Source organism: Sphaerodactylus townsendi, linkage group LG16 (genome assembly GCF_021028975.2).
Source record: "Sphaerodactylus townsendi isolate TG3544 linkage group LG16, MPM_Stown_v2.3, whole genome shotgun sequence".
In the NCBI taxonomy this organism is placed as follows: domain Eukaryota; kingdom Metazoa; phylum Chordata; class Lepidosauria; order Squamata; family Sphaerodactylidae; genus Sphaerodactylus; species Sphaerodactylus townsendi.
In genome coordinates this window covers 1,770,843-1,798,538 of record NC_059440.1, presented here as the reverse complement: position 1 = coordinate 1,798,538, position 27,696 = coordinate 1,770,843, and the positions used below count along the sequence as shown (strand labels likewise).

Below are 27,696 nucleotides of genomic sequence, written 5' to 3'. Positions count from 1 at the left end.
CTGATGCCTTTTCTCCCTTTTTGCCCCCGCCTCGCCAGATCAAGGCGGCGCGCGTAAGCGACCGCGCGCGCGCACTCTCCCTCCCTCCCGTCAGTAGCTCCGCCCTTCTCTCGCCTTCCGCAGCCAATGGGGACATCGAGACCTTCGCGGAGAAAGCTCCGCCTTCCCCCTCTCCTATCGTAAAAAGAACAGCACCGCCCGCCCCTTTTGATTCTGCGGGATCAAAGCATGATCTCTAGCCAATCGGGATGCCCCTTGCGTTTCCCCGCCCCCCCGCCCCCCCCCCGTGTTCCTTTTGCCAATGAGACCCCGCGAGACTTCTCTCACCTCACGCAACCTTCACCTACATTTCACTTCGCGAGAAGGAGGTCTGTCACGTTCGAGGGATTGATTGGAACCGCCTCAAGCTTTTCGCCTTCTCAGCCAATCATGGCGCCCAGATCTGGTGAGGCGTCCAATAGGCGGATCTTTCTTAAAACTTTCAGCTGCACACAAAAAGTCAGGTTCATTTTGGACCAATCAATGTCTCAGTTCCAAACCGAGGGTACCCAATGACGGAGGGGCTACCAAAAGAGATGGCGGCTCCGTTTTCCACAAACGAGCAACTAGTTAGTCGCTGGAGTTGGACAGACGGCCTGGCTGTCGAATGGAAACGGGGACTCTCCAAAGCGGGGCGGTTCCATTCCTGAGCAACCGAAGTCTTCCCCCCGAAAGGCGGGCGCCTGGGACCCCGCTCCTGATGGGCACAGAATGGAGCCAATCTGCCGTCACGACGAGGGGGCGCGTCACATCCGGGGGCCCAGTTTGCGAGCTGGACGCGGGTCCCACTTCCTGTGTCCGCGGCGGTCTGGGGCGTAAACGAAGACGGGGGCCGAAGGAGCGGGGAGGGGAGCTTGAGGTGCCGGGTGGCTTCGGCCACAGTCCGCTGCGCGCTGCATCGCCAGGCCTGCCGGTTGCCTAGCGGGGGGGGGGGCTCTCCTTTAGCCCTTTTCTGCCCGGGAGGCCCCGAGTTTTCCCCGCCCTCCGAGAGACCTGGTGGCTTGAGAGTCTGCCCGGGCCAGGGGATGCTGTCTGGGGGGCTGAGGTGCGTTCCTGACTCCGTGTACTGCCTAAAATAACAGGGCAGTCCCCTTTGAGATGTCACGTGACCACTGCCATCTGCGCAGTCTTTCCTTGATCTTTATGGCCTCACATGCTGTGTTGGCAACTAGGCTTCCCCTGGTTGGTACTCCTGTCCCGTGGGAACTGTGTTACACCCGCCATCTCGTGGGGTGGGAAGCCAGGTGGCTTTCTCTCACTGTCTGCCGCCAACCTTGGGGCGCCTTGGCTCCAAAGACTGTTTTTCATGAATTCTTGGGAAACCAAAAGGGGGGCTTTCCTCAGGGAATAAAGGGGACTGTGAATGCCAGTGTCATCAGAACTGCCTTTGCCAAGTATGGTGCTTCGATACTTCATCAATAAACGCTGCTGATCAATACTTCAGAGTCTGTTTATTGGCTTAAGGTTCCAAGACCTAACGGAGTCCCCGTCCAACCCCCCCACCCTGGTCCGCCAAGAGCTTCCCTGGCAAAACCTGGAGTTGTGTCTGGGCTGCCTGGACTGGGCCCAACCAAGAAGAGTTTGAACTTATACCCCACTTTTATCTGCCTTTAAGGAGACTCCTCTTCCTTCCCCTCACCACAACCGGCACCTTGTGAGGCAGGTGGGGCTGAGAGACCTGGGACTGGCCCAAGGTCACCAAGTAGGCTGCATTTGGAGGAGGCATGGGGAATCGAACACACTGCTTTTAGCTACCACACCTCACTGGGTTGCCAGCTCCAGGTTGGAAAATGCCTGGAAAGACAGGGGTGAGGCCTGAGGCAGGCAGCAGGGTTTAGGACTTCAGAGAGCTGTCATAACTTAGGGTCCGCCCTCCAAAGCAGCCATGTTCTCCAAGGGAATGGATCTCTGTGGTCTGGAGGTTGTTAGCCTGAGAAACGGCTCCCAGCCAGTGCAAGTGGGTATTAAGCATGTAAATATCTCACAAATCACCCCCAACAAAACATTTACCAAACAAATGTCAGCATCATCTCTCACAAAACACCTCCCATGGAATCCACCCCCAAACAGCATCACTTTCAATTGTGTTTAAACTAGGGAGCCCAGATTCTTCTTTTATATCCACCTTAAAGGGAGAATCTGGGGTCTCAGTTAAAACAACATTGAAAGTGATGCTGTTTTGGGGTGGATTCTCCCCCACCCTGAAACAGCATCACTTTCAATGTTTAAACTGGGGACCTCAGATTCTCCCTTTAAATCCATGCCGAAGGGGGTGGATTTAGAAGGAGAATCTGGGGAAATTTGGGGGGTGCCTGCTGTCAGGGGTGCAATTGTTACGCTAGCCAAAAACTGAAAAAATACAAAAAAACCCCCACAAATGAACATGAATTTTTGCACGCACCCCCTTACGTGACCAAATAGAGGCGCCCGGGGACATTTGACTCCCTATGTCCCCATGGCAGATAAACCCCTGTCGCAGGGCCACTGAGTGCAAAAGTTCCTTAGTGGAACATTCTTCCCCCTCTCCAAGCTGGCATTTCTCATTTCTGCTCTTCAACCAAAAATCAGTTTTGTTTCTCCTTTGCTTTAATAAAACCTATAGGTTTTACTTTCTTACTTACTGCCTTTTTTTTTTTGCAATGGTGACCCAAAGCAGATGACATCATTCTCCTTTCCTCCATTTATCCTCACAACAATCCTGTGAAGTGGGTTAGGTTGAGAGAAAGTGACCAGCCCAAGGTCAGCCAGATAAGGCGGGGATTGGAACCTGGGGCTCCCAGATCGTAGTATCCTCACATTAAATTTTTTACATGAACGATAAATATTTTGTAACACTGGCGCATCAGAAGATCAGCATTAGACATCTAAAGTTGTAGAAAAAACATACTGTAACAATTTAAAATGTTTTGTGTGTTTCTTTAAAATGAGTGGTGAGTTGTAAAAAGAAGGGGTGTGAAAGAGTGAGGTGATTGGTTGACACTGGAGAGTGACTGCGCAGAGTCTGTGCTGAACTGAGAGCAAATCAGAGTGTGCAAAGCTTGGGAGAGGGACAGCCGAGACTGAGACAGAGAGAGGCTGTCCGTGCTGCACTTATAGTGTGATATGAAGTGTAGAATTGCCAAAGAAGTAGGAAGAGGCTGGGAACGGAGAGATGTAAAGGAACCAGTTCTTGAAATGTTTAAGCCAAATAACATGCATAAATAAAATTTTATTTTGTTAAATATAATCTGGAATCCCACACTGGTAATTTCTTCAGGATCACATAACCCTTCGAAACCACTTTAAAGCTTGGACACACAACTTCAGGAGTAGGGGCTTGGAATTAAATTTCTGGTGACAGCAAAATATAACTAGGGAAAGAAGGGAATAAATAAACATTATTTTGCATCTATTATATTAATTTACAAAGAAATAAGAGAGGGGGTATCACACATTTAAACCACACAACAAATACAGGTGATACCAACAGACTTACTAAAACTAATGAAAAGCATAGAACCGAAACCATTGGTAAATATGTAAGGAAGTATTTCAAAGAAATAAAACAGGAAACAGTTGCTTGCTCTTATTCCAGACCTCACCTTTCATATATTGATACTGAAAAGAATACCCCATTAATTGGGCTTTTCTGTGTGTGAAACTGAAAACTATGCGCTGGGGTTTTTTTCAGGGACCACAGGACACAGACACAGAGGGTAGATTTCATTGAGAGCTTCTTTGTCAATCACCAGTTTTTACCGTGACCCAGAAAGTTCTCACAGTTCTTGGAAACATAACTCTGGCTGTAACAGACAGGATGGGGGGTTGTCCCACAGGAACTTGGTTGCTCCCAAACCTCTAAGCTGTAAGAAAAGACTGTAAGATCTGTTTTTTGTTAAGAAGTCCTTTGAAGATTTGAAGAGGGTACTGCTGTCAATAGACAATTATGGTTTATGACTGTTTCTGTACTTTGATAACTCCAGCATTTGTGGTGGTTCAACACAGCAGACTATTCTGAAGAACCTGGTTTGATTCCCCACTCCTCCGCATGAAGCCTGCTGGGGGGGGCCTTTGGCCAGTCACAGTTCTCACAGAACTTTCTCAGCTCACGCAGAGGCAGGCAATGGCAAATCATCTCCAAACATCTCTTGCCTTGAAAACCCTACGGGGTTGCCAGAAGTCAGTGGAGACTTGACAGCACAGACACACAACCTTTTTTACTGCATTGTATCTGTAACATCAGTTTTTACATTTACTTTTGTTTGTTTGTTTGTTTATTAGGTTTATAGACCGCCCTCCCCCGGAGGGCTCAGGGCGGTTACTAGCCACTGTGAACTTATAAATGCTTTAAAATAAAGTAGAAAAAAATTAAAATTCTCCAAATTGCTGAGAATTTTGCAGTTAAAACAGTGAAGGGAATCCTCCCTCTCTCCTTTGACTCCGTACTGCCCTTCCACACTCCCCCAGAGGACCCCTTGCTGATGATCTCCCTCTTCTGAGGAGAAACTCACATATCATAAACCATGATCATTGCTGGGAAGAGGAGGAGATTGTGGAGCCGACTCCCACGCCAAAACAAAAGCGTTGGAAGGTGCACCGTTTAAAAAAGTGCAAGAAAGGCATGTCCTGCTGAAGTGGCCTCTTTTGTGGTCAGAGCCACCCCAGGAGACATGATGGCATGCCCAACTCTGACAGGGATCCCACTGAACTAGGTGGCCAATTGGGTATCATGCAGCCAACCTCCTCCCCTTTCGGAGTTAAAGAGAGAATGCCTTCTTGCCCCTTGGAGATCCCTACAGGAGGAACTGCAGGATATCAGAGGCTGGTATCCCTCCACCCTCCCTCAAGGATCCCATCTACTGCTCCCAGGGGTTCTCTTCACCAGCAAACCTACGTTAGGGGCACAAGGGCGCTACAGCCACCTCATCCAAACAATGGCACACAAAAGCACTAGGGCCACCCGCTGTGCTGACTCATGTCAAGGCACAGAGGAGTCCTGCCTAAGTGGGAAGCCCCTCCTGTTTGCTTGCAAGTGAAAGAGAAGAGGAACAGTTTCCCGCAGAGGATGAACCTTCCGTGGATGAGCCTCTCCTCCATCTATTTAAAGCAGAGGATCATCACCAGTCATTACTAGCTAAAGCTGTGCAGGCACCGGACCTGTTAGAAGAACCCAGTGCGGGGAAACGGGCTCTTCTCTTGCCCTTTTCAGACCAATTGGTTCCCTGAATATTTTAAAAGATTAATGAAGGAGGAATGGTCCAGGCCTATCTCCAGCAGACCATTTCCAAGAGTGACTAAAAAGCTTCATTCTCCAATTCCTCATGCATGGAGATGCTACAGGCCCCCTGGTGGACACTCCTGTCACAGCATTGGACGCTCAAGTGATGGCGAACCTTTTCAAGGCCGAGTGCCCAAACTGCAACCCAAAACCCACTTATTTATCGCAAAGTGCCAACATGGCAATTTAACCTGAATACTAACCTTTTAGTTTAGAAAAAAGGTTGGCTTCAAGGTGCACATTATTCGGGAGTAAGCTTGGTGGTAGTCGGTGGCTTTGCTTTGAAGCAACCGTGCAACTCTTCCAATGGGTGAATCACGACCCTAGGAGGATTTTCTCAGAAGCAAGCCCCATTGCCAGCAACTGAGCTTACTCCCAGGTAAAGGATCGTGCTTTAGTTTTTTGCATGAAAATCAGTGGGGTTTAACAGCGCTTTACAGGGTTACCTACACTGCTTCCCCAAAACTAGGTTTAATGCTATTAATCAAGCCCAGTGGCCCAGGCCAGCCTAGATGTGTGGGGGGCCATAGGTTCGCCACCACCTGTGCCATAGGTTCGCCACCACTGCTCTAGACAAAAGAAGCAGACTGTGTCTTGCATAAAGCACATGAGGAGGCAACTGTAATGACTATCAGAGCAGCAGCAACTTCAGTCCTCACTTCCAGAGATACCATCATTTGGGCCCAGAAAATAGATCCATTAATTTTGGGAGACAACAAGAAAGCAAGTGACCAATTTCCAATTCCAAATTATTTAGGGTGGTTAAAACAAAAACTGATTTTGAAAAGCTCCTAAAGAAGCTCTCCAAACTGAAGAAATGGGCAGTAAAATGGCAAATGAGTGTAAGGCTGGACACACTCAGACAAAGTCGACTTTGAAACAAGGAACGAACTTTATTGATATGTGTTGCCCTAAGATACAGGGTGCTGGAACTGAGGGATCTTGCCCTCAGTTCCAGTATATATACAGGTAGGAGTGGGCGGTCCTTCCCAGTGGTGGGAATAGGAAGAACTGGGGAAACCGAAACTTAACATGCATTAGGGATTTAAGTGAGGGTCGCGACCCTGACAATGAGATTCAATGTAATGTGATGCATATGAAGGCAAAAAATACCAACTTCACATATACACCGATGGGATCTATGCTGGCAGTGACAGACCAAGAAAGGATCTTAGGGTAGCTGTGGATGCGTCAATTAAAATGTCAAGGAAGGTGCAGAAACGAGCAGACAAAATGGTCAGCAGGCTAGAGCGACTGCCCTGTGAGGAGCAGTTTAGCTTAGAAAAAAGGCAGGTCAAGGGAGACATGATAGAGGTTTATAAAATTATACATCCCTCTCTTGTGATATTAGAATTCAGGGTCATCTGCTGGAACTGGAGGGTGAGAGATTCAAAACAGACAAAAGGAAGTATTTTTTTTAACAGAGCACATAATTACATTGTGGAACTCCCTGCCTCAGGATGTGATGGTTGCTGCCCACTTGGAAGGCTTTAAGAGGGGAGTGGACGTGTTCACGGAGAATACTAGCCGAAATGGGATCAGTTTAAAAGCTGTTCTGGGATCAACTGGCTGCCGCCGCCCCTAGGAGGGATCCTACCTTCTGCACTTGCTTGACCTCATCTTCGTAGTCGTCCCCGTACTTCTCCATATGCGCCTCCACCTGCACAAGGAAGTAGGGCAATGTCTCCATCACCCCACTGAACCGGACCTTCAAGCGGCGGCAGCGCTGTGGAGCCTGCGACGGCGGCGGGTCTAGGAGAGGAGGGTCCACTGGTACAACATCAGGCTCCACATCGTCGGGGGGTGCGGGCGGAGGCACCCCACCCAGCGGCCGCAGCAGCGGGTCTCGACATCCCCCTCTGCTGCTTCAGCTCGAGCCAAGAGGAGCGCCATGTTCACCCCAGGAAGTATATCTCTTGTCGCATCTTGTCCCGCTCCCGCTGCCAGGCACCCACTCTTCACTCGGGAGCCCACGTCCCCATCTGGGTTTGGGCTTTCGACCACTCGTGCTGCGCCACCAAGTCTCAGTCTGAGTAGATATCCTGGTCCATGGGTTGCGTGAGCCAAGTGGACTCCCTCTGACCTTTTGGCTTGGCCAAACACACCTTCCGAGAGGGGGCCGAATAGTATGGTGAGTCCATGCCCGCATCCCTGCCAGCGCAGTGCCAACCACTTCGGTGCAAGACGGGCCGGTCGAGGGCAATAGAATCCATCCCCTCAGCTCCCTCGCCTGCTGCCGCATCTTCATCTCCCGAGCATGGTTCCATTCCCCAATCAGGCTCCCCTGCGGGGGACTCGCCTGCAGCTCCATACGTGTCAGACATGGAACCGAGTGCGAGTTAAGGAGATCTCCCTTAATGTCAGACCTTCGAGTCTGGAAATAACAAAGACTGTTGGATTGTTCCAAAGCTGTTTATTCCCGTAATGCATAAGGTACATAAGAAAAGAGAGATCTGAGCCTCAGCTTAGATCTGCCCCCTATATCTCTTGGTCCCCATTCTACCCCTCGCCAGATGGCTCTCCCCATTTTACACTTCAAAGCGAAACCAGTCCTGGGAACAGGTCACACTTCCCTGGCGATAAGATCTTGTGTCCGGGGAACCCATTGAAGAGAGGAAGAAGGGAGGCGCTGGGCATCTGCAAGTTGCCACTGTAAAGTCAACCCCCCATGTCAGCCCCCCTTGTCCTGCTGACAGGATCCATCCTGACGTAGTAGTCTTATCCAAGTAAGTAGTCTTTTTCCTATACCCAAACTTTCAAGTTTCAGCCACAGCCGATTCCTGTCCACCAAGTTAAATTCCCCCTTCAGGTCGAGAAAGGCAATATACAGTTTGAAGTGACCTTTCCTAATATATTTGGAGAGTATTTGTCAGACCTCAGATCTGGAAATCACGGAAAGCGTAGATTTGTTCTAAAGCCTTTAATTCAGAGCGTAGGTAGCATCGTAAAAGAGGAATCTGGTGATTCCTGCGCAAACCCCTTACCTATATCCCGCTGCCCCCTCCCACCGAGCCAAACGGCTCCCACTCTCCTCTACAAACTACAAAGCATTCACTACAAAGCACTGTGAGTCTGGGAACAGTTCACACCTTCCTTTGACAAGAACTGTGTCTGGGATACCCTGGGGCGCTGAGCGGAAGACCATTTGGCACTGACAGGCTCACTCCTGACATTCCGCCCCCTTTAAGACTCCCCCCGGACAGTCAAGGTAAGCCCGGTGGAAAGCTTTCACTAAACGGGGGCTTGCACATGTCCTGAGCCAACCCTTTCGTTGTGCCCAGCTGGGAAATAGGTCCAGGCAATCAGTTACTGCAGGCAGTTGTGATGCATTCTAGAGTCCAGGATCGCTTCCACTTTGTGGTAAGATCCCCCCCCCTGCACGTGAACCAGAGTGGGTGCCGCCACCCAGGGATGCCAGTCATCGGGGGGGGGGTTGTTGAGGAGGCCGCAATGTAAAACAGGATGTCTGGATCTCAGATTCTTAGGCAACTGTAGCTCGGCAGTCACATGGTTAATCACCCTAAGCACAGGAAAAGGTCCAATATATTTCTGCCCCAGCTTCCTACACCCCTGAAACCCCCTCAAGTTCCTGGTAGACAAATACATCCAATCCCCCACCATGAGAGTAATGGGGCGCCGTTTCTTATTGGCTTGCCACTTGTGCCCATTTAGCCTTCTCCAGCGCCTTTTACATGGGACCCCACGCTTGCCGGATAGACTGCACCCATTCCTGGAGCTCCACTGGCCCCTGTTGCACCTCCCCCAGGAACGAAAAGGGCTTAGCCGACTGGCCCGAAATGGCTTCGAAGGGTTTTTTCCCCGTGCTACTATGCACTGCGTTGTTGTGTGCAAACTCGGTGAAAGGGAACAAGTCCTCCCAATTGTCTTGGTGGTAATTGTTGCAACATCGCAGATACTGAAGACAGATACTGAAGATACTGAAGGAAATATTCCAAATGTCCAAATATTTATGCTAAATTGAATTGGACCTAAACCAGCCTCCTTTCTAAGACTAACATGTAGATTTATTCACCCTCCCCAATACTCATCTCTGATGTCAGTGATTACTTTTACCAATCGAGTCATATCCCATCTAGCCTCATCTCCACCAAGCACCTGCGATTGGCTCTGAACTTCCATGACAAATACCTGGCCAGGTCTAAATCAACATGTCCTTTTCCCAAAAGTAATTTAGTCTTCCAGGATGGTCCAAGTGGGATATACCCGAATACCTTTATTGTAATATAACCAAAGGTCACAGCCACTTGAGCCTTGGTAAGTTTTAGGATTTTTGTCATAGGGCATCACATATGAGTGATACTGTAGGAATCTCCCCTGATCTTTTGCCATAGAGATTAGGGGGAAATTCTGAAAGCGTCACTCTCTGGAGGCTATTTTCAAGCTATTTTTTCCCCACGACTCTGTTTCTCATGGGTGAGAGATTGGGGTTGAGGGTGGAAGTTTACCCACTGCAGGTGGACAAATGGCAGTCTTTTTGGTACGGGGCCTATGAAGTCAAGTCTCAAATGTGCAAACATTAAGCAGCATTGGTACATGGAATAATTGGGGTGTACCAGAAAACTTTCTACTGCCTTGTAGATCCACAACAAAGTTCATGTATGTATGTAAGGGTTGCATCTTACAGCAAAACGGCTTTACCAGTCGGAATGCTGCCTGTAGGAGATAAATTACCATCTCCTCAGAGTGAACACAGCTGGTGCTGTTTAAGGAAGGAGACAAGATAAAGCTTTGCAGGGGGAAAAGCAAGGAGGTAAGTTTTGTTTTGCGAGTGATTCACTCAGTACGTAGCCTTGATTCTTGGTCAGTAGACTGAAACCAATCCTTATCGTTTGGAATGTTTGGAACTGTTGAAAGATGGTTGGTTTTTTGTGATTTTAAATGACAGCGAATAAAAGGCTTTGGACTTTGTCGTAGAAAGGAACTGGTTCCCCTTGCTTTCATTGCTTCTCTCACTGAAGTGAAAGTGCCTGTGAGAAGATTGCTGTGGAGGAGGCCGGAGCAAAGCCTGCAGAAAACTTGTGAGCTGCCTGTCGGCTGGCCTGCAGGGCTGTGAAAAGGTCAGGACGGGCCCGTTGGCTCATACAATGTACAATGTGCAATCCTATGTAGAGTTACTTCAGTCTAAACCCACTGAAATCTACTCTGCACAGGTTTGCACTGGTAGCTCCAAAGGATGAGGCCGCGGTGTCCTCTTCCACTGACTCAAGGCTCAACTGAACGTTATGTGGGGCCCAAGTGAATGGGGGACCCCCCGTATGACTCACAGGAGACATAAGAGCAGGGAATTTTCATTCCCAAGTGCTGTGGGGCTGATTTCTGCTTAGAAGTGCGGTCTCCATCTGGTTGCACCATCTGACTTGCAACACAAGAATGAGCAGAGAGAAGGGGAAATATTAGGGGCTGTGGAAGCAAGCCAAAGCAGGTCTACTCAGAAGTAAGCCTCAAGTTGTTCAAAGGGGCTTATCCAGTGGTGGGATCCAAAATTTTTAGTAACAGGTTCCCATGGTGGTGGGATTCAAACAGTGGTGTAATTCCAATGGGGCTGGGCGGGGCAAGACGGGGGCGTGACCTGGCATTCCGGGGGGCGGGGCATTCCTGGGCGGGGTTGTGGCAAAGACGCAGGGCACGCGCACCCCAGGTGCAGTTCCTTTTCACACCGCCTCTAGGAGGGGCGTAACTAAGGCAAAAATCACGTGGCAAAATCACCAATTAGTCACCCCCTCTCGGCACACACAAATAATTAGTAACCTACTCTCGGGAACCTGTGAGAGCTGGCTGGATCCCACCTCTGGGCTTATCCCAGGAATGTGTTCTTAGGGTTGGAACCTAACATGGCCCTTGATTTTAATTTTGATTTGGAAAGTCATTTGATCTCTGTTTGAGATCCCTGCTGTGAGGGCCCAGTCTTGCTCCCAATAGCAGCTATCAAATTAAATCCAAAGTGGCATCATAATGGGAGGTGTGGCCAGTGGTGATATGCAGGGCATGTGGTCAGCTTGGCACCAGGGCACTACCATGCATCAGCGATGCTGCACTTGTGTTTAGCAGAGGAATATTTGTCTTGGCATGGAAGTAGCAAAGATGCCTTGAGCCCAGGAAAAAGGCCAAGTATTTTAATAGATTAATAGATTAAAAATGTCTTCACAAAACCTTATGGTTTCCGCAGCTCAGGCTGCTAAAAATCAGAGAAACCAGGACAGGAAAATGGCAAGGCTCAGATAACCTGTAGATATTTTGAGAAGAAAAAATAGCAGAAAATCACAAATCTATTTGTCCTTTGGTGTTTGGAATTCTGACCTTCCCAAATTGTTTACAACATACAAAACCACAAACTAATTTCCCTTTGATTTCCTTGCTTATTATTGTGTGATGGTCCTGAAGAATGTTACATTTCACAAAAGAAAGCCTTTGATGAGAGAAGGCCAGCAACTGGGGCGAAGCACCCCTTGGCGAGTGGCAGATGGCGCCAGAGCCAATCCTGGAAAGCTAGGATTAAAAAGCAATTTCCAGCAACTTTAAAACGGGTCCCCATATTTGGGTCACAAAAATTAACTCTTTCTGAGAGAACTCTTAGATGGGCTGCAGCAGCCTGTATAAAGCATTGCCTGTTGTGAAAGAGAAGTAAACCTAGGCCATAAGGTTTAGGGAAGACAGCACAAATAAGTTGTGGTCCTAGGGTTTTGAATAGATTGACTTAAACCCCAGGAAAAGTAACTATGAATTGTAGTTGTTTGAGAGCATCAGACTGATAAATATATGCACACCTGTTTTTTTTTATTTGTATTTATTATTTACAGGAATAGGCTTGATAAATCCTGGGCAAAATAACAACTAATTCAGAGGTGTTATTGCCTAGTAGTGTGTATTTTCTTTGAAACACAGTTGGCTTAATACATATTTTTTTTCCTGTATATGTTCAATTATTGTGTATGCCTGATATTTTGCACTATTTGCCAGTTAGTAAAAAGTAGTAGTGTTTAATTTATTTTTGGAAACCAGCAGGGTGTTTTCAACCCTTAGCTGTCAGGTGCAGAGGGGTGTGGCTATCCCCACAGTTGTGGTGGGTTGTTTAGAGCCCAACTTGGGGCCTTTTCTGATACCCATCAATTTACATAGAAAGTAGGCAGGGCCAGGTGGGACTTTTGTCCAGCAAGGCTTCTGACTGAACACCGGAGATCTGATTGGCTCTGCAGATTTTTACCCCAGCCAATCAGTATTCAAGGGAATAGGCCAGGCGCTCTCTTAGGTCCTGATGCATGAAGCTTCCACTCCTTTGTAGTCGATCAATCAATTATGTGTCTCTGACTTTCCTGCCGGCTTATCTGATGCTGCCTCGACTATTGGTCCTTTGCCCATTTATGGTATGTGGGTATCTTCTCCACATGCACCCCCACTTGCCCCTTTGCTCCTAGAAACACGGGTCATTGTCCTCTGCAGGGTGGCTTTGCCTAGACCAGTGGTGGCGAACCCATTGGCACGGGGGCCAGAGGTGGCACTCAGAGCCCTCTCTGTGGGCATGCGCAAACAGAGTCCCCCCCCCCATCTGGGCTGGCCTGGGCCGCTGGGCTCAATTATTAGCATTAAACCTAAGACCTAGTTTTGGGGAGACACTGTAGGTAACCCTGTTAAGCACTGTTAAATCCCACTGATTTTCATGTGAAGAACTAAAGCACGATCCTTTACCTGGGAGTAAGCTCGGTTGCTGGCAATGGGGCTTGTTTCTGAGTAAACCATCCTAGGGTCATGATTCACCTGTTGGAAGAGTTGCATGGTTGCTTCAAAGCAAAGCCACCGACTACCACCAAGCTTACTCCTGAGTAATGCACGCCTCGGAGCCAACCGTTTTTTCTAAATGAAAACCTCAGTATTCAGGTTAAATTGCAGTGTGGGCACTGTGCGATAAATAAGTGGGTTTGGGGTTGCAATTTGGGCACTCGGTCTCGAAAAGGTTCGCCACCACTGGCCAAGACATTCCTTCAAGGCTGACAACTATGAGCCGTCCCTGAAACCCTGCCCAACCTCCTCCCTTTCCTCTTAGCCAACTATTGTACATCTTGTGCGCATGTGCTCATTGGTTAAAATACACTTCTTGTTTTTATTATTTTATTCTTCAATAAAACCAATTTTAATGATATAGCTTCTTGGTCATTTGAGTGTTTTCACCCAGGACTATCCTGGTATATAGATGGTTATAGATGGTTAGAAAGGTTATAGATGGCAGTGACACCCCCCCCCCCAATTCCTTCTCTCCAGCACATTTCCCCCCTACCCCACCCCACAACTAAAGTGGAGACTGCCTTCTGAGGGTAATAGTGGGGGTTGGAGACTCCTAGATTTCACCCAGCAAAACTGCCCCTTCCCCTAGAGAAACTTATATCTGTGGTCTAGAGATCCACTCTGAGAGAACTGCAGGCCCCACCTGGAGGCTGGGGAGTCAGTTTGGGGAGGGCAGTGTTTTCGAAGAGGAGGGGCTTCCACAGGGTATGCCATAGGCTGGGTCTACTCTCCATTTTCTGCCCTCCAGGTGAAATTCTCCTCCAGGTGAAATTCTCACTATAGACTGGAGATCAGTGGTAATCCCAAGGGATCTCTGGGCCACACCTGCGGGTTGGCAACGTTAAACTTCTCCCTTCGGAGATTAGGCAGGTGACCATCCGCTCTAGAGCTCTGGAATGCTCTTTATGCCATCATTTGACCTTCAACAGCTCTTATAGTAACCTGAAGTAGGAGATCTAGGTTGGGCCAGGAGGGATTTTCAATTGTTTATTTCCCCGCCCCCGCCCCCCCCCCCCATTTTTTTGTTACAGGCCTCCAGCTTGTAGTTATTAATAGTAAAGCAGCTCCTTCTCCTCTTCCAGGGATTTAACTAGGGTTTTATTTGAAAAAGGAATGTCTAGGCAACTCCAGTGCCACTACTCTGGGTCCCCCCCACACCCACACCAGTTGAAAGTCTAAGTCTATCTTCAGAGATACTCAGGTAAAACCCAGCGATGGGTTTGTGTTTCTCTTGTCCACTGGCTGTTTACAGATGAGTTTATTGACAGTGTTCTTCAGTAACGACATGAGCAAGAGAATGTAATGAACAATCGATTCTTCTCTGCTTTTCTCCACTGTTTATTCTTGGTCATAAAGATGCTTTGGCTGGGAAGATAATTAAAGATCTCCTTGCCGGAACTCAGTGACTGAAGGTTTTCAGTCTTTGATATAAGTCAGAATGAGCATCTGTCCCTTGCCTGCCGATCCCTTGCCCACCTCCTTCAAAACCTCTTGGCAGACTTCAGGCCCTGAGATGTTCAGCTTTATCCCCCTCGTTATGGGACTGAAAAGGGAAATAGTATCACACAGAGCCAAGCAACAAGCCATCTGATGGACCAGTCAATCTATTCCATACTGACGATGGGCCTTAATTATTATTCAGTCTGTTCAAGTTACTTCCCTCCAGGCATCTCAACATTGAGATGGGTCGTGAAAGGGCAATTCTATGCAAATCAATTACTCTGGGCAGATTATTTTGAAACAGTATCTATTGACTCCTCTTCCTACATGAAACGAGTGCTTAACGGGTTGATTATGGACTAGTCACACACTTTCAGCCTAGCGATGTCACAGGGTACTGGAAACTGCTTTGTTCCTCACTGTGGCGAAAGGTGAAGTGTAAAACAAGTAAATAAATAACACCTGTAGATGAAGGGGGGGGGCAGATAAAAGGTAGGTTAGTGAACAGAAGGCAAAGGGGGAGGTGCCTCCCCACAACTCCATGAGGAGTCCCTACTAGGCAAGTGGCCCTGTGTCCAGTGGCTAGAGTCAGTTGGGGGTTGGAACAAAGTGGGGCAGAGAAAGGTAGGCTGGCTGTTGGGTGTGAAGGAGACAGGGTTACCAATTACAGGTTAAGAAACACCTGGAGATTTGGAGGGGGGGTTGAGTCTGGGGACGATGGGGTTGGAGGGGGCGGACCTGAGAGCGACATAATGCCAGAGACACCACCCTCCAAAAAGTGCCTTTTCCTCCAATCGAATGAGGGCTGCCAACCTCCAGGTGGGGGCTGGAGATTACCCAGAATTACAATTGCTCTCCAGATTGCCGAGATCGGTTCCCCTGGAGAAAAAGGCTGCGCTGGAGGGGGGAGGGTCTGGCAATGCGCCCTGCTGAGGTTGCTTCCCCCCCAAGGCTCTACCTCCAAGTCTCCAATGAGCGTTCCGTGAAAGAGGAAATATTTTCTGCCACCTTTTGTTCGAACCTGTGCGATAAGGTTTTTATTCAGCCTTGCCAAAGAGAAAGATTCAAAGGACACCAAGAAGGGCGAGGGTCACCACCCTCTCTACTGCAAGTCTGGCCTGCTCCTGACTTCACCTGCAGTGGGGTACAGAAACCTAATAAAAGAAGCTCTTTCCCCCTCAGGTATGGTGAGAATTCAGATTTTCCAAGTTCCATAAAAGATAGAATTTCACCAGCCTACATGAGGTAGATTTCCCATCCTTACCTCTTGGTACCAGCAGAAAAAGAAAAGAAAATGGCTCACAGGCTGATAGCGGGATAAGGAGGAAAAGGCGGGGTAGCTATTTATTTGATTTATAAGGTAAAAGTCGGATCCAGACGGATCCTTGTGAATCCATATGATTTTTCCATTGGAATGAAATGAAATCACCATGAAACTGTAGAGCATGTCTTAGTCTACAGGCAGCACCAAAACAATCACGCATCCCACGTTCCGTGGCAACGCACAAAAACCTGTTTGGAAAAATCATCTGTGATGTGGTTGTGGTTTTGGGGGAGCAAGTGAAAAAACCAGTCAGATCCATGAGGATCCATGTTTTTCAAACAGGTTTTTGGGCCACTACCGTGCCATGGAGCGTGGGATGCGTGATTGTTTTGGTGCTACCTGTAGATTAAGACATGATTTCACGAGGTTCTGTTTGAAATCATCTGAATCTTGCTCGTTTTTGCACTAGTGCAGTGCCACGGAGCGTGGGATGAGTGATTGTTGTGTTCTGAGTTGTGGCTAAGGGCTTGAGCTGTGATTTGGTGGTAATTTATGGGTGATTAAGTGAGGAAATCAGGAGGATCCTTTTTAACCATGTTTTTGTGCCACTGTGTCTGCGGTGCCACCAAGCGTGGGATGCGGGTTTGTCTTATGCATGCGGCAAAGGGCTTGAGCTGTGATGTGGTGGTGATTTTAGGGTGACTTAGTGCAAAAATCATGAGGATCCATGTTTTCCAAACAGGTTTTTGTGCCACTGTGTTGCCACGGTGCGTGGGATGCGTGATTGTTTTGGTGCTGCCTGTAGACTAAGACATGCTCTACAGTTTCATGGTGATTTCATTTCATTCCAATGGAAAAATCATATGAATTCACGAGGATCCGTTTGAAATCATCTGGTGTTCTCTTTTCATCCGCACAAGGACTTGACTTTCCTTTTGATATGTACACATATATAGTTCACAGTGTTTTAAGCCATATATATATACACACATAGTTAGCTTGCACAAAGGGTGGAGTACGTTACATAAAATCATCTTAGCTAACGAAACTGATGGAGTCTGGTACTGATCTTACTGAAAGTCTGGTTAACACAAAGGAAGCGAGAAACGAAACTCAGAGCAGCCAGACACTGGCCTTGAGTTGAAAGAAACGGGGCCCCACCAAGGAGATAAGAAATTAGCAGAAGACTTGATTGCTATAGAAACCAGTAGTTGTTATAGAAATTTTATACATGAGGTGTTTTAGACTCAAGTTACATTAGAAATATGGGATGGAAAGGTGTGGTAAAAGGTGGGATAAGATGACCAGGTCTGTACGTTCACTTGACTCAAACCAATGAGCAAGAAGACAAGGAGGGATGTTTGTAAGAGGGTATAAATTATGTTACACAAGCAGCAGCCCCGTTGAACCTCCTCCCTGTTGCTAACAGTTCCCTCCTCTGCACAGAATTGAAACAATAAATCTCTGACCACTGAAGAAGCTTTTGGGATGGTTATTTGAGTAGCCGGACAGAGCCGTAGCTCTGAGGACGGGGCCTTGCCCTTGTGCCTAACACTTTTAACACGTGAGCCTGGCGGGCTGGCACTGCATCGCCTGAATACAAAACCCATCTCTACTGAACCCGGCGCAGGCCCGCCGTGCCTTCGTGGGCATCCAGTGCAGTGCCCAGAGCGCAGTCTCACTCATGCATTCACGACACACTGTTGATTCCTTATGCAAAAGCGTGCTCCGTGCATGCACGCGCCCGGCCTGCCCGTGGGCAGCGCCCCTCCAAGCAGACCGACTCAGGACCCCACTCGGGTCTACTCCACGTGCTGCCCGGTCTGCAGGGCACCCGCCTCGCCTCCGACGCGACACTCGGGCGCGCGGCTGCGTCTCTGCTGGAAAGGCCGCGGCGGGAGCCCCCCCCCCCGCCCCCGCACAAGCCTGAGCCGCGCCCTGCGCCCGCCAGGGGGCGCGCCGCCCTTCCCAGCCTCCTGCCGCAGGCCTGACGCTCCCCGCAGCCCAAAGCCCCGGAAGGACGCGGGGCGCATGCGCAGCAAGGGGCCGGGGCGGGCCGGGGCATGCGGGCGCCCAGGTGAGGGAGGGCGCGAGACATGCGCATGAGGGCGGGCGCAGAGGGAGGGGGCGCGCGGGGCTCGGCCCGTGTGGAGCGGAGCGGGAGCGGAGCGGGCGCGGGTGGAGCCGGGGCCCCCTCTGCGCCAAACGGGGCCCGGAGCAAGGAGTGGCTTTGCACGCACGCACGCACGGAGGCCGCAGTGGCTCCCTGGAAGGCTCCTTTCGCTCCCGGGGCAGTCTACACATGGGCAGAGAAACTGCATCAAGTCAGGGTTGCCAACCCCCAGGTGGAGCCCCAATCCCAGGGGGTTGTTTCCCGGGAGACAATGGCTGCTTGGGAGGGTGGACGCTGCGACGGGGTTTCCCTGCTCGTCTTCCTTCCGCCCCCGAAACGCAGACACGCCCTGCTGAAGACCCGGATCTTCAGGAATTTCCCCACACGGCTGTCTCCCCAGTGGGAACCCATCGTGCTCGTCTCCATTTTGCAATCACAGCAGCCCTGCAAGGAAGGCCAGGCTGAGAGTGACTGGCTGGGCCAAGGTCACCGGATGAACCTCCATGGCACAAGTGGGTGGGGGGACAGAAGGGAGGGAAAGGGGGCAGAATGTGAGGATGGAGAGACCGAATGGGTGCGGGAGGGAGAAAAAGGGTGCTCCCCCCCCCCCCCGTGCCTTCCCCAAAGCCAGAGGCCGTCTCCCCAGAGGCCACCCAGGGAAGGCCGCCCTGCTCCGCTGCGGTGCCGAGAAGCGTTTGGGGAGGGTGGCTGAGCGGTGGCAGCATGCAGGTGAGCGTGCAAACAGGGCAGTTGGGTGGTGGCAGCGGGTGAGCAGCGGTGGCAGTGGGTGTTACAGAACCCAGCTGGGCTCTCGATACAATTCTGACCATCCGTAGCCATCTTGAATTGGGTCAGTCTATTGCCCAGTTCTGCCTCCTCTTCTTTGGGGGAGGGGTCTCCTCGGGTCGTGCTCGGAGGTTGCTCCCAGGAACTTCAGCTATCAGGGAAAAAATGGAGGAGGAAAACAGCAGCCCCAAAAGTCAGCTGTGCCAAGAAAGAAGGGATCCTGGCAGGCAAGCAGCAGGTGCCAGACTTAGTTCCGAAGTGTGTGTGCTCACATGTATGCAGCCACCCAGTTGTACAAAAATATGGATGAAATCCAGTCAACAGAGAATAATCAAATTAAATCCTCCAGGTGCCCAGTTTGTGAGATAAAGAGTCAGAATGTCAGCTACAACCCTTTGCTGATGGTACCTTCCATTTCTTCTCTTGCAAATTGGGCAGATTTGTGGATTTTGCGGACATTTCTCAGTTGATTAAATTTTGCACATGTTTTCATGTGGTTTATATATACACAAGCGCAACCACTTGGCTCTAACATTTGATGTCCTGTTATTTAGCCAACAGGAGATAAGCAGGAACAAAACTTGGGACTCCCTGGGAATGCGGCAGATATTCTGCCAATGAATCCATGCCTTCTCTGCAGAAAGCAGATCATGTCTTTAAAGTGCACGTGATTGCATCACACAGAAAGCAGCCATCCCAGAGAGCAGGTGCCCGTGAGCCGCCCCCCCTCCCCCTGTGTTAGGTTAATGTTGCATCCCATGCCTTCATGACTTATTTGCTAAGCAAACCAGAATGGCATTTTCTCTAATTGGTAACTTTGGTGGCCAACTGTTAAAGGAGTGGTAAACTTTTGAAATGTCTGATTGGCACTTTGAGTGTGGCAGGATGTCTCTCCAGGCCTCGAGGGAGAAGTTGTTTTTGCTTTGCACAGTGGGAGAGAGAGATAATTTGACATTCTTCTACAGTTTGTAAACATACTGTAGATTTCTTCTCCTGCCAGGACCATGATAACCAATAGCCAAAGAGGTTTCAGGCCTCTCAGGCATGACTTATTCGTCACCTCCAACTGAAGCGTAAGTCCAGATAACTTCATTTGGCCAGCATTTTGAACATAAGAACTAGCCTGCTGGATCAGACCAGAGTCCATCTAAGTCCAGCACTCTGCACTGCTCGCTTGAGTGGCCCCACCAGGTGCCTTTGGGATCTCATTATGCAGGATGTGAAAGCAATGGCCTTCTGCTGCTGCTGCTTCTAAGCACCTGAGGATTACTTGCTAAAGGCACTTGGGAACATAGACCAGAGTCCATCTAGTCCGAAAGCTCTCTGCTACTACGCGGTGGCCCACCAGGTGCCTTTGGGAGCTCACATGCAGGAGGATGTGAAAGCAAAGGACCTTGCCTGTGGCTGTTGCTCCCCGATCACCCTGGTCTGTTGAGGGCATTTGCAATCTCAGATCCAAAGAAAGGAGGGATCCAAGATTGGTAGCCATAGATCAACTTCTCCTCCATAAATCTGTCCAAGCCCTTTTTAAAGCTATCCAGGTTAGTGGCCATCACCACCTCCTGTGGCAGCATATTTCAAACACCAAACATACTTTGAAATGTCCTCGGGGCAGGGATCTGCGTAACTCTGTGCTGATCCAAGAATATTGATGGCCTCGACTGTGTACATCAAAGGCACATTTCTCTGTGAAATCCAGGGGTTATGCAGATAGGGACAGGATTCTGCCTCTGTTGCTAGGGACCTACAATGGGACTCAGCACAAGGCCATGGTTGGGAGAAGATTGGGATGTTGCGGAGAATCCCGGGCCACACCCCTCAGGCTTCCAAGTGCTTTGCTGGCTTCGGCAGACTGAGCCGCCTGGCCAGCCGTGAACTCCGCTCATTTTCCTGTATGCGAAACTTTATTTCCTTGTCACAGGCACACGATGGCTCCCCTCCCTGGTGCAGAACTAGTCAAGAGGCCCCTGCAGCTGTATCGCTACCTGCTCCGTTGCTGCAAGGAATTGCCCGGGGAGAACGTCCGAGAGCACTACAGGCACGCCATCAGGCAGGTATGGAGATAGCCTTGCTGGATTGGGAGGGAGAGAACTCCCCCAAGCCCAGTGCTGCGTCTTCAGCAGGGGCCGAGTGCCTTTGGGAAGCTCAACAGTGGGGAATGATCAGCTCAGGCGGAAAGCTCTTGCTTTCTAACTAGCTTGAGGCGAGAGGGCGAGGTTTCAAGGAAGCTACCACGAGGGTCCTGCTGGCTGAGCACTCCAGTCTGAGTCCGGTACCCTGTTTCCCGCAGCAGACCACCAGGTCTGTCTCCAGAAGACATCTCAGCCAGGGCACAAAGGCCACATTCTCTGCTTGTTGCCTCCTCCACAGGAATCGAGTATGAAGGGTCCTACGGACTTTCAGTATAACAGAGGGCTGCACAGAGTTGAGTTTACTCCATGAAAAACGTTTGAAATATATTTGGACAATTTTGGGCAATTATATATAACCTATTACTAATTATTTTATGATGTTCTAATTGAGTTTGTACAGATTGTAACTAATATTATTGATAGAATTAATCAACGAATAACAAATTGTGTTTTTGATCAAACTTTTTCAGAGCTTCAATGTTCATGCAGATGAAGACAATCCTGAGAGAATCCAGCAGATTATCAAGAGAGCCATTGAAGATGCAGACTGGGTGATGGAGAAAGTGAGTAATCCCCTATGATGATGTGGATCATAAGTTTGGAGTGCACAGAACTCATGGGTATTGCATTAGATGGTATCCCAAGTATATCTCCTGACTCCTCCTAACACTTTTCAGAGTCCCTAAGTTCAGATCTCCATTTTACCATGTGAAGATAGAGGTCCAGGAGGAGCTTGACCTCCGATTCCCTGTTTCCAATCACCTGTGGCACTTCTGATATTGTGTTATTCCCTGCTTAGGTGTTTCACACTGCCCCAGTGGGTTGGGTGAAAATTGCACCACACCTCATCACTGCATAGAGGCACCCTCGCTGCTGCTCACCATTGTTGAAGAGGGACCTTGAAAGGTTTTCTCCCAGCATCATTGAACTCGATGTTGTCCTCCCTGTTCCTCAAAAGCATTTTGGGAATACGGAGTGGAAGGTGGTTGTTTCCCATAGAGCACGTTCTCCGTTCTCCTTTGCATTGCCAGGTTATGTGCAAAAAAATGCACTGGAGAAGCAGGTAGCCCCACCTGTGTAGGATGTGTAGAGGGAGGTGGCTGAGCACTGGTGGCTGAGATCCAGGGTGCGTGGGGTCCTGTATCCTGCAGAGAATTCTCTCGCCCGGACTCTATTATTCCCCCCCACCCACCCCCCACTCCACTGCCCCAGCGTGACTTCCACAGTTTACATCCTCCACCGCTAGGATAGTTTCCCTCACCTGCAGATTCTCTTACCTGGACTCGGCCACCCCAGTGCTGCCTCAGTGAGGAAGGGCTGTGGAAGTCATGCTGGGGCAATGTGGGAGAGTCAAGGGGGTGCCAAGAGGAAGATTGTCAGGCGCACAAGCCAAGGTCAGAACAGGAGGTAAGCAAGCAGGGGCGAGAGCACAGCAAAGTCTGTGGTACAGGCACGTAGGAGAGACGTTAGTACCAGACGGAAGCTATTCCCTTTGTCTCTTTTAAGCCTGATGCTCACCTGGCCGTCGGAGATGCTGTGCACCCTGGTTACGATTGCATCCAGACCGGCTCTCCTACAGAAAGTGCTTTCTGTCATAGCTGTGGCCTGGCGGTTGCTGAGCAGCCAAACGAGCACTGCATCTCCTCTCGTGCAAGTCACTGTGCAGCTTTCTCTGGTACTGCTTGCAGGGTTCAGGAGTAGTGGGGGGAGGGCATGCTAGTCTGGGATCCCCACCGTCTGGTCTGGAGCTGGTGGGGGGGGGGAGGGGCCGAGGGGCCTCTGTGCTTGTGTCTGGCTGTGGGTGTTGTAAGCTGCTTTGAGTCACCCTTGCAAAGAAAATGAATGAATTAGGAAACCATCGTTCTCCTAAAATAGATTATCAGTCTTTCAAAATCTAGCTGTGAATTAGCCAGCTGCATGGCTCCAGTGTGATCTTTCACAGTATTTTGGCACCTGATCCCCATTCTTCTCCCTCATGTAATCCTAGGACCTTGGTGGCGAATCTTTGGCACTCCAGATGTTACATGGACTACAATTCCCCATCCAGCCCTGCCAGCCACGGCCAATTGGCCCATGCACTGGCAGGGAGCTGACTCAGTAGTAATGATCCCATAACTTATCTGGAAGTACCAAATCCGCCCTGCTCAGGATGACATCTGTGAATGCCATGTTGTGCGAAGGTGTGTGTGTGTGTGTGTGTGTCCTGCTTTGCCCTAGAAAGAAAGGGAGGGGGCCAGTGGCGTGGGGTATAGAATTTTTTTTATGGGGAGGGGGGGGTTAGGGGGCAGAGGCCACTCCCCACACCAGCCCACATGTGGGGAGGCATGGCCACACACCTCCCAAGCCCAGCCCCGAGGCACTCCAGTGCTTATAAAAGCCCAGCTCTCCAAAGGCCAGGAGTATGGCAAACTCCCCTGCCCTGCCTGCCCCCCCCCCCACCAGTTGGGCTCCCAAGGCTGGTAGGCGGCAGTCCTTCTCCCTCCCCTCCAGGTTGAGGGTTAGCTAGGTGAAATGGAGCCTGGTGCGAAACGGGAGGTTTGCGCCCTCCCAATGGGTGGCTGCTGTGATGCTGAAATCCACCCCCAAACAGCATCACTTTCAATGGTGTTTAAATTAGGGAGCCCAGATTCTCCTTTTAAATCCATCTTAAAGGGAGAATCTGCCCCCCCCCCAGTTAAAACAACATTGAAAGTGATGCTGTTTGGGGATGGATTGTCCCCCACCCTGAAACAGCATCACTTTCAAGGTTTAATCTGGGGACCTCAGATTCTCCCTTTAAATCCATGCCAAAGGGGTTGGATTCAAAAGGAGAATCTGGGGAAATCTGGGGGGTCAATTTTCCTGCTGTTAGGGGTGCAGTTGTTAAGCTAGAAGCACCAAACTTTCAGGGTATCTTTAGGAGGCTCTCCTGATGATACCACCCAGGTTTAGTGAAGTTTGGTTCAGGGGGTCCAAAGATATGGACCTTCAAAAGGGTAGCCCCATCTACTATTAGCTCCCATTGGAAACAATGGGGGATGGGGGCACCCACTTTGGAGGTCCATAACTTTAACCACCCCTGAACAAACTCCTAAGCCAAATTTAATGGTAATCTTCAAGAGTGTCACCTAATGACCCTGAAAGAGGCATAACCTAAATGCGTCCCCTACAGGCCCAAAACAAAAAAAACACTTTAAAATACAAAAAACCCACAAATGGTGGGCGGAGCTTCGGACATGCAATGGGGGGGTTTGAACCCGAGAAACCCCTCCCCTTACCTACGTCCTTGGAGGGGGCACCAGGAAGACAGGCAATAAATCGTGACTGTTGACATACGTTGACATTCCTAGTTTGCTATATATGGTATTTCCTTTCAGTATAAAAAAGAGAAGTAGAGGAAGTGATGGGCAAGAAGTCATCTGATGAAGACTAGAGGATGCTGCACTGCAGACTGAAGGGAACAGTCGTCTCCCGGCTTCAGCCAGCTGGCCATCCAGGGGTGGGCAGGAGGCCTCTTGCAAACGAGGCTGAACTCCGATTAAGTTCTGAATGGCATGAAGTTCCTGGCTGAGTCTGTGGGGAGCAGACGGACATTGGGAAACCACGGAAATCATTCTTAGGTCAAATACTAAATTTAGCCGTCTTGCTGGAATTCTGAAAATATTGGGAAATCCTTGAAGCTTAAGGCTGCGACGAGACACGACTAGATCAGTCCACAGTTGGTAGAGAAGATATGGTCTATACATATTTCAAATAAATAAATATTTATATATTATGAAAACCAAGCATTTGGGTATCACGTTGTTGCTTGTAACTTGTGGAAAAAATGTTGATTCAAGTGTCTGCTGCAGATTTAAATGGAAGCATTCCCTGGCAATAGTAAAGGAGTATTCCATGGATCCAGTTTTAAAAACACACACTATGTTTATAGTTTGAGGGAGTATGTTGGTCCCTGTCCACACGCTTGGTTTAGGTTGCTGGCTGTAGAATTTAGTTTGCAGGAAGAATGGAGATGGCCTGACCAGCTAGAGCAGCAGAAGGCAAGCCATGGTTAAGGCCAAGCTTTGGATCCAAAGGAGATTGCAACCCTGTTCCATGTAAAGAAAATAAAAGTAGTCTTTCTCGACATATTCATATATGCCTCTAGAGGGCAGCGTAGCATGAGAACAGAGAGCCAGCATGCAGTACCCATATATACTGGCGTATAAGACGACTGGGCCTATAAGACGACCCCCCCCCCCCTTTTCCAGTTAAAATGTAGAGTTTGGGCTATACTTCATGCAAGTAAGGACTCACGTCAAATGCTTATGACGATGCAGCTGCTGGAGAAGCCTCTAGGAGAACTCCACAAGAATGCGGTACTTGAACAACTTGGGGGAAATTTTCCCACTCAGAGGAAGAGGAGAAACTTGACCCGCCCACCCTTTCATGTTCACCAAGTTTCCAGATCAGCCGACCAGGCAGAAGGGAAAGTGAAACCAGGAGCCCCTCTCCCACGTTGGCTCCGCAGCTCCATCCTTGGGGAGCAGAAAAGGATTAAGATCCAAGTGTGTGTGTGGGAAGGGGGGGAGCCTCTTGCGCCTTTTAAAAAGAGCTGAATGCGTTGGTTCCTGGTTTTTTGCAGAAATAAGGAAGGGGCTCCTCAGGCACAGGAGTCTCCCTCCCGTCCAGTAGCAACACCTTGACTCGTGGAAGTATTGCCAGTCCCACCGGACGCCCGACAGGAGGCTGACTCCAAAGGTAAAGCATGCACCGGGATCATGGCAGGTGGTGGCAACGGGCTGAAGTTGCACAGGCAGGCAGGCAGGCAGGCAGGCAGGCAGCTGGCCAAGCTAGAGTGAGAACCAAGATTTAAGGTGTTCAGGAGTGAGGAACTGAACCCAGTGCGTGGAGGCAGCAGCAGAGCTGCGGCTCAAGATCCCTGGGCGCTCAGTACTACCGCTCAGTTCCAGTGTGTATAAAGAGCTTGACCCAGACTTTACAGATGATTTCCCAGGGTTCCAAAAAAGTAGTCTTATAAGCCAGTATTCTCACGGTAGTTGATAAGAGCAGGTCGACTCTAATCTGGAGAACCGGGTTTGAGTCCCCAGTGCTATACATGACCGGCAGAGTCTTATGTGGCAAACCAGATTTGTTTCTCTACTCCTACACACTCCTGCTGGGTGACCTTGGGCCAGTCACAGTTCTTTGGAACCCTCTCAGCCCCACCTGCCTCACAAGGTGTCTGTTGTGGGGAAAGGAGTTTGTCAGCCCCACCACCTTGTATGCCTTTTATAACCTAAGAGAACCAATTCCTCTTTACTTTTGAATCTGTGGAGGGTCGGCTGTGCTCTTCCAAAGGAAACCCACACAGCAGGGATGTTTCTTCAGCAACGTGCAATGATTTGAGAGCGCAGAGCTTGCAAAATGACCCTTGGTCGAAGAAGAGGGGTGTGCAAAATATGTCCCTGTTTTCATCCACAAAATCTGGGAGGGTGTCAGGGAGGCTTGAAAATGTTACATATCTTCGTGGAATCAATCATCTTCCTTCTTCAGGCTGTTGGATTGTGCAGAAACTTGCTAAAAGGGTTACCAAAGGGCTCTAAAATTCTTGCTCTGGTGCAGGGGTCTGCAACCTGCGGCTCTCCAGATATTCATGAACTACAATTCCCATCAGCCCCTGCCAGCATGGCCAACTGGGGCTGATGGGAATTGTATTAGAGTCTATGGTATCCTGGAGAGCCGCGGAGTTGCAGACCTCTGGTGGTTCTGAGGAAAAGAGAGGAGCCACCTTTGCCTTGCCTGATTTAGCTGAGCCATTGAAGAGACCAGGTAGGGCGACTCCAAAGGATTATTGAGATGCAACTGATGCTTGGAGGCATTGCACTAATACACAACAACTCATTCCTTACATACACAGTGATGACTGCAAGTATGATTGCTTGATTTGTACAAGGTAGCCTTGGGGGCATAATTGGTCTTGGAGCAAATTAACCCTTACTCTGGTTGAAAGGACTCTTGCTAAATCATGAATATATCAAGGGAAAAAAATCCCAGTAAATCAAGAATACTATATGAAATTCTGTGCATATGCTTTCATTTTACATACAGTAGCCTTCTCTAAGCCACTGGTTGGGTTGTTGTGATATCATAGATGGCTGTGAACATTCCCTCTGATGAGTAGGGAATTGCAGGGTAGCAGCAGTGAAGGAAATGGAAGAGCGGGTTTGCTTGGGTGCAGGTCTGGCATTGAAAAGCCCCTCTAGGATAGTCACACACTCGTCAGCTGGAATCACATCATGTCATACTTGAAAGAACCAGAAGTGAATTACTGGAAAATCTTTGGCATAGCCACAGAAAGGGGTTTTCCCTAAAAGTGACATCAGTCTTTTCTCGTAAATGTTGCTCCAAAGTGGAAAGGAATTGATGCATTTAATGGGTTTTCCCCACCTTGCGTATTTGTGGATTTCCAGCATCAACGACGAACTCTCTGCAAGATGACTTATGAATTTCCAGACAACAGGAATGGGATTTCATTTTGTGTCTCACAGGGCCTAAAATCTTTTCTTTTTAAAACTCTCTGTAAAGGAGGGCAGCTGTGGCGTAGTGGTTAAGAGCAGGTGCATTCTAATCTGGAGGAACCGGGTTTGATTCCCCGCTCTGCTGCTTGAGCTGTGGAGGCTTACCTGGGGAATTCAGATTAGCCTGTGCACTCCAACACATGCCAGCTGGGTGACCTTGGGCTAGTCACAGCTCTTCGGAGCTCTCTCAGCCCCACCCACCTCACAGGGTGTTTGTTGAAAGGGGGGAAGGGCAAGGAGATCTTAAGCCCCTTTGAGTCTCCTTACAGGAGAGAAAGGGGCCTTCTTCTTCTTCTTCTTCTTCTTCTTCTTCTTCTTCTTCTTCTTCT

At 49.4% G+C, this 27,696-nt stretch overlaps 2 protein-coding genes across 2 annotated transcripts in view; both read left to right on the top strand.

The window, feature by feature from the left end:
• The window catches only part of NLK (nemo like kinase), a 543,928-nt gene that overhangs the window by 21,169 nt on the left and 495,063 nt on the right, over window positions 1–27,696 (top strand). The gene's annotated exons all lie outside the window — the stretch shown is intronic.
• LOC125445611 (LYR motif-containing protein 9-like) lies at window positions 17,730–24,592 on the top strand. The gene is made up of 4 exons (XM_048518767.1): window positions 17,730–17,874; window positions 20,618–20,750; window positions 21,299–21,391; window positions 24,185–24,592. The coding sequence occupies exons 1-4, from the start codon at window positions 17,861–17,863 to the stop codon at window positions 24,200–24,202; spliced, it is 258 nt and encodes an 85-aa protein (XP_048374724.1). The 5' UTR covers window positions 17,730–17,860; the 3' UTR covers window positions 24,203–24,592.

Bases quoted from the DNA above. Each gene is read 5' to 3' on its own strand.
- LOC125445611 (XM_048518767.1), top strand. The intron at 20,751-21,298 runs GTATGGAGATAG...AAACTTTTTCAG, and splicing joins ACAGGCACGCCATCAGGCAG to AGCTTCAATGTTCATGCAGA.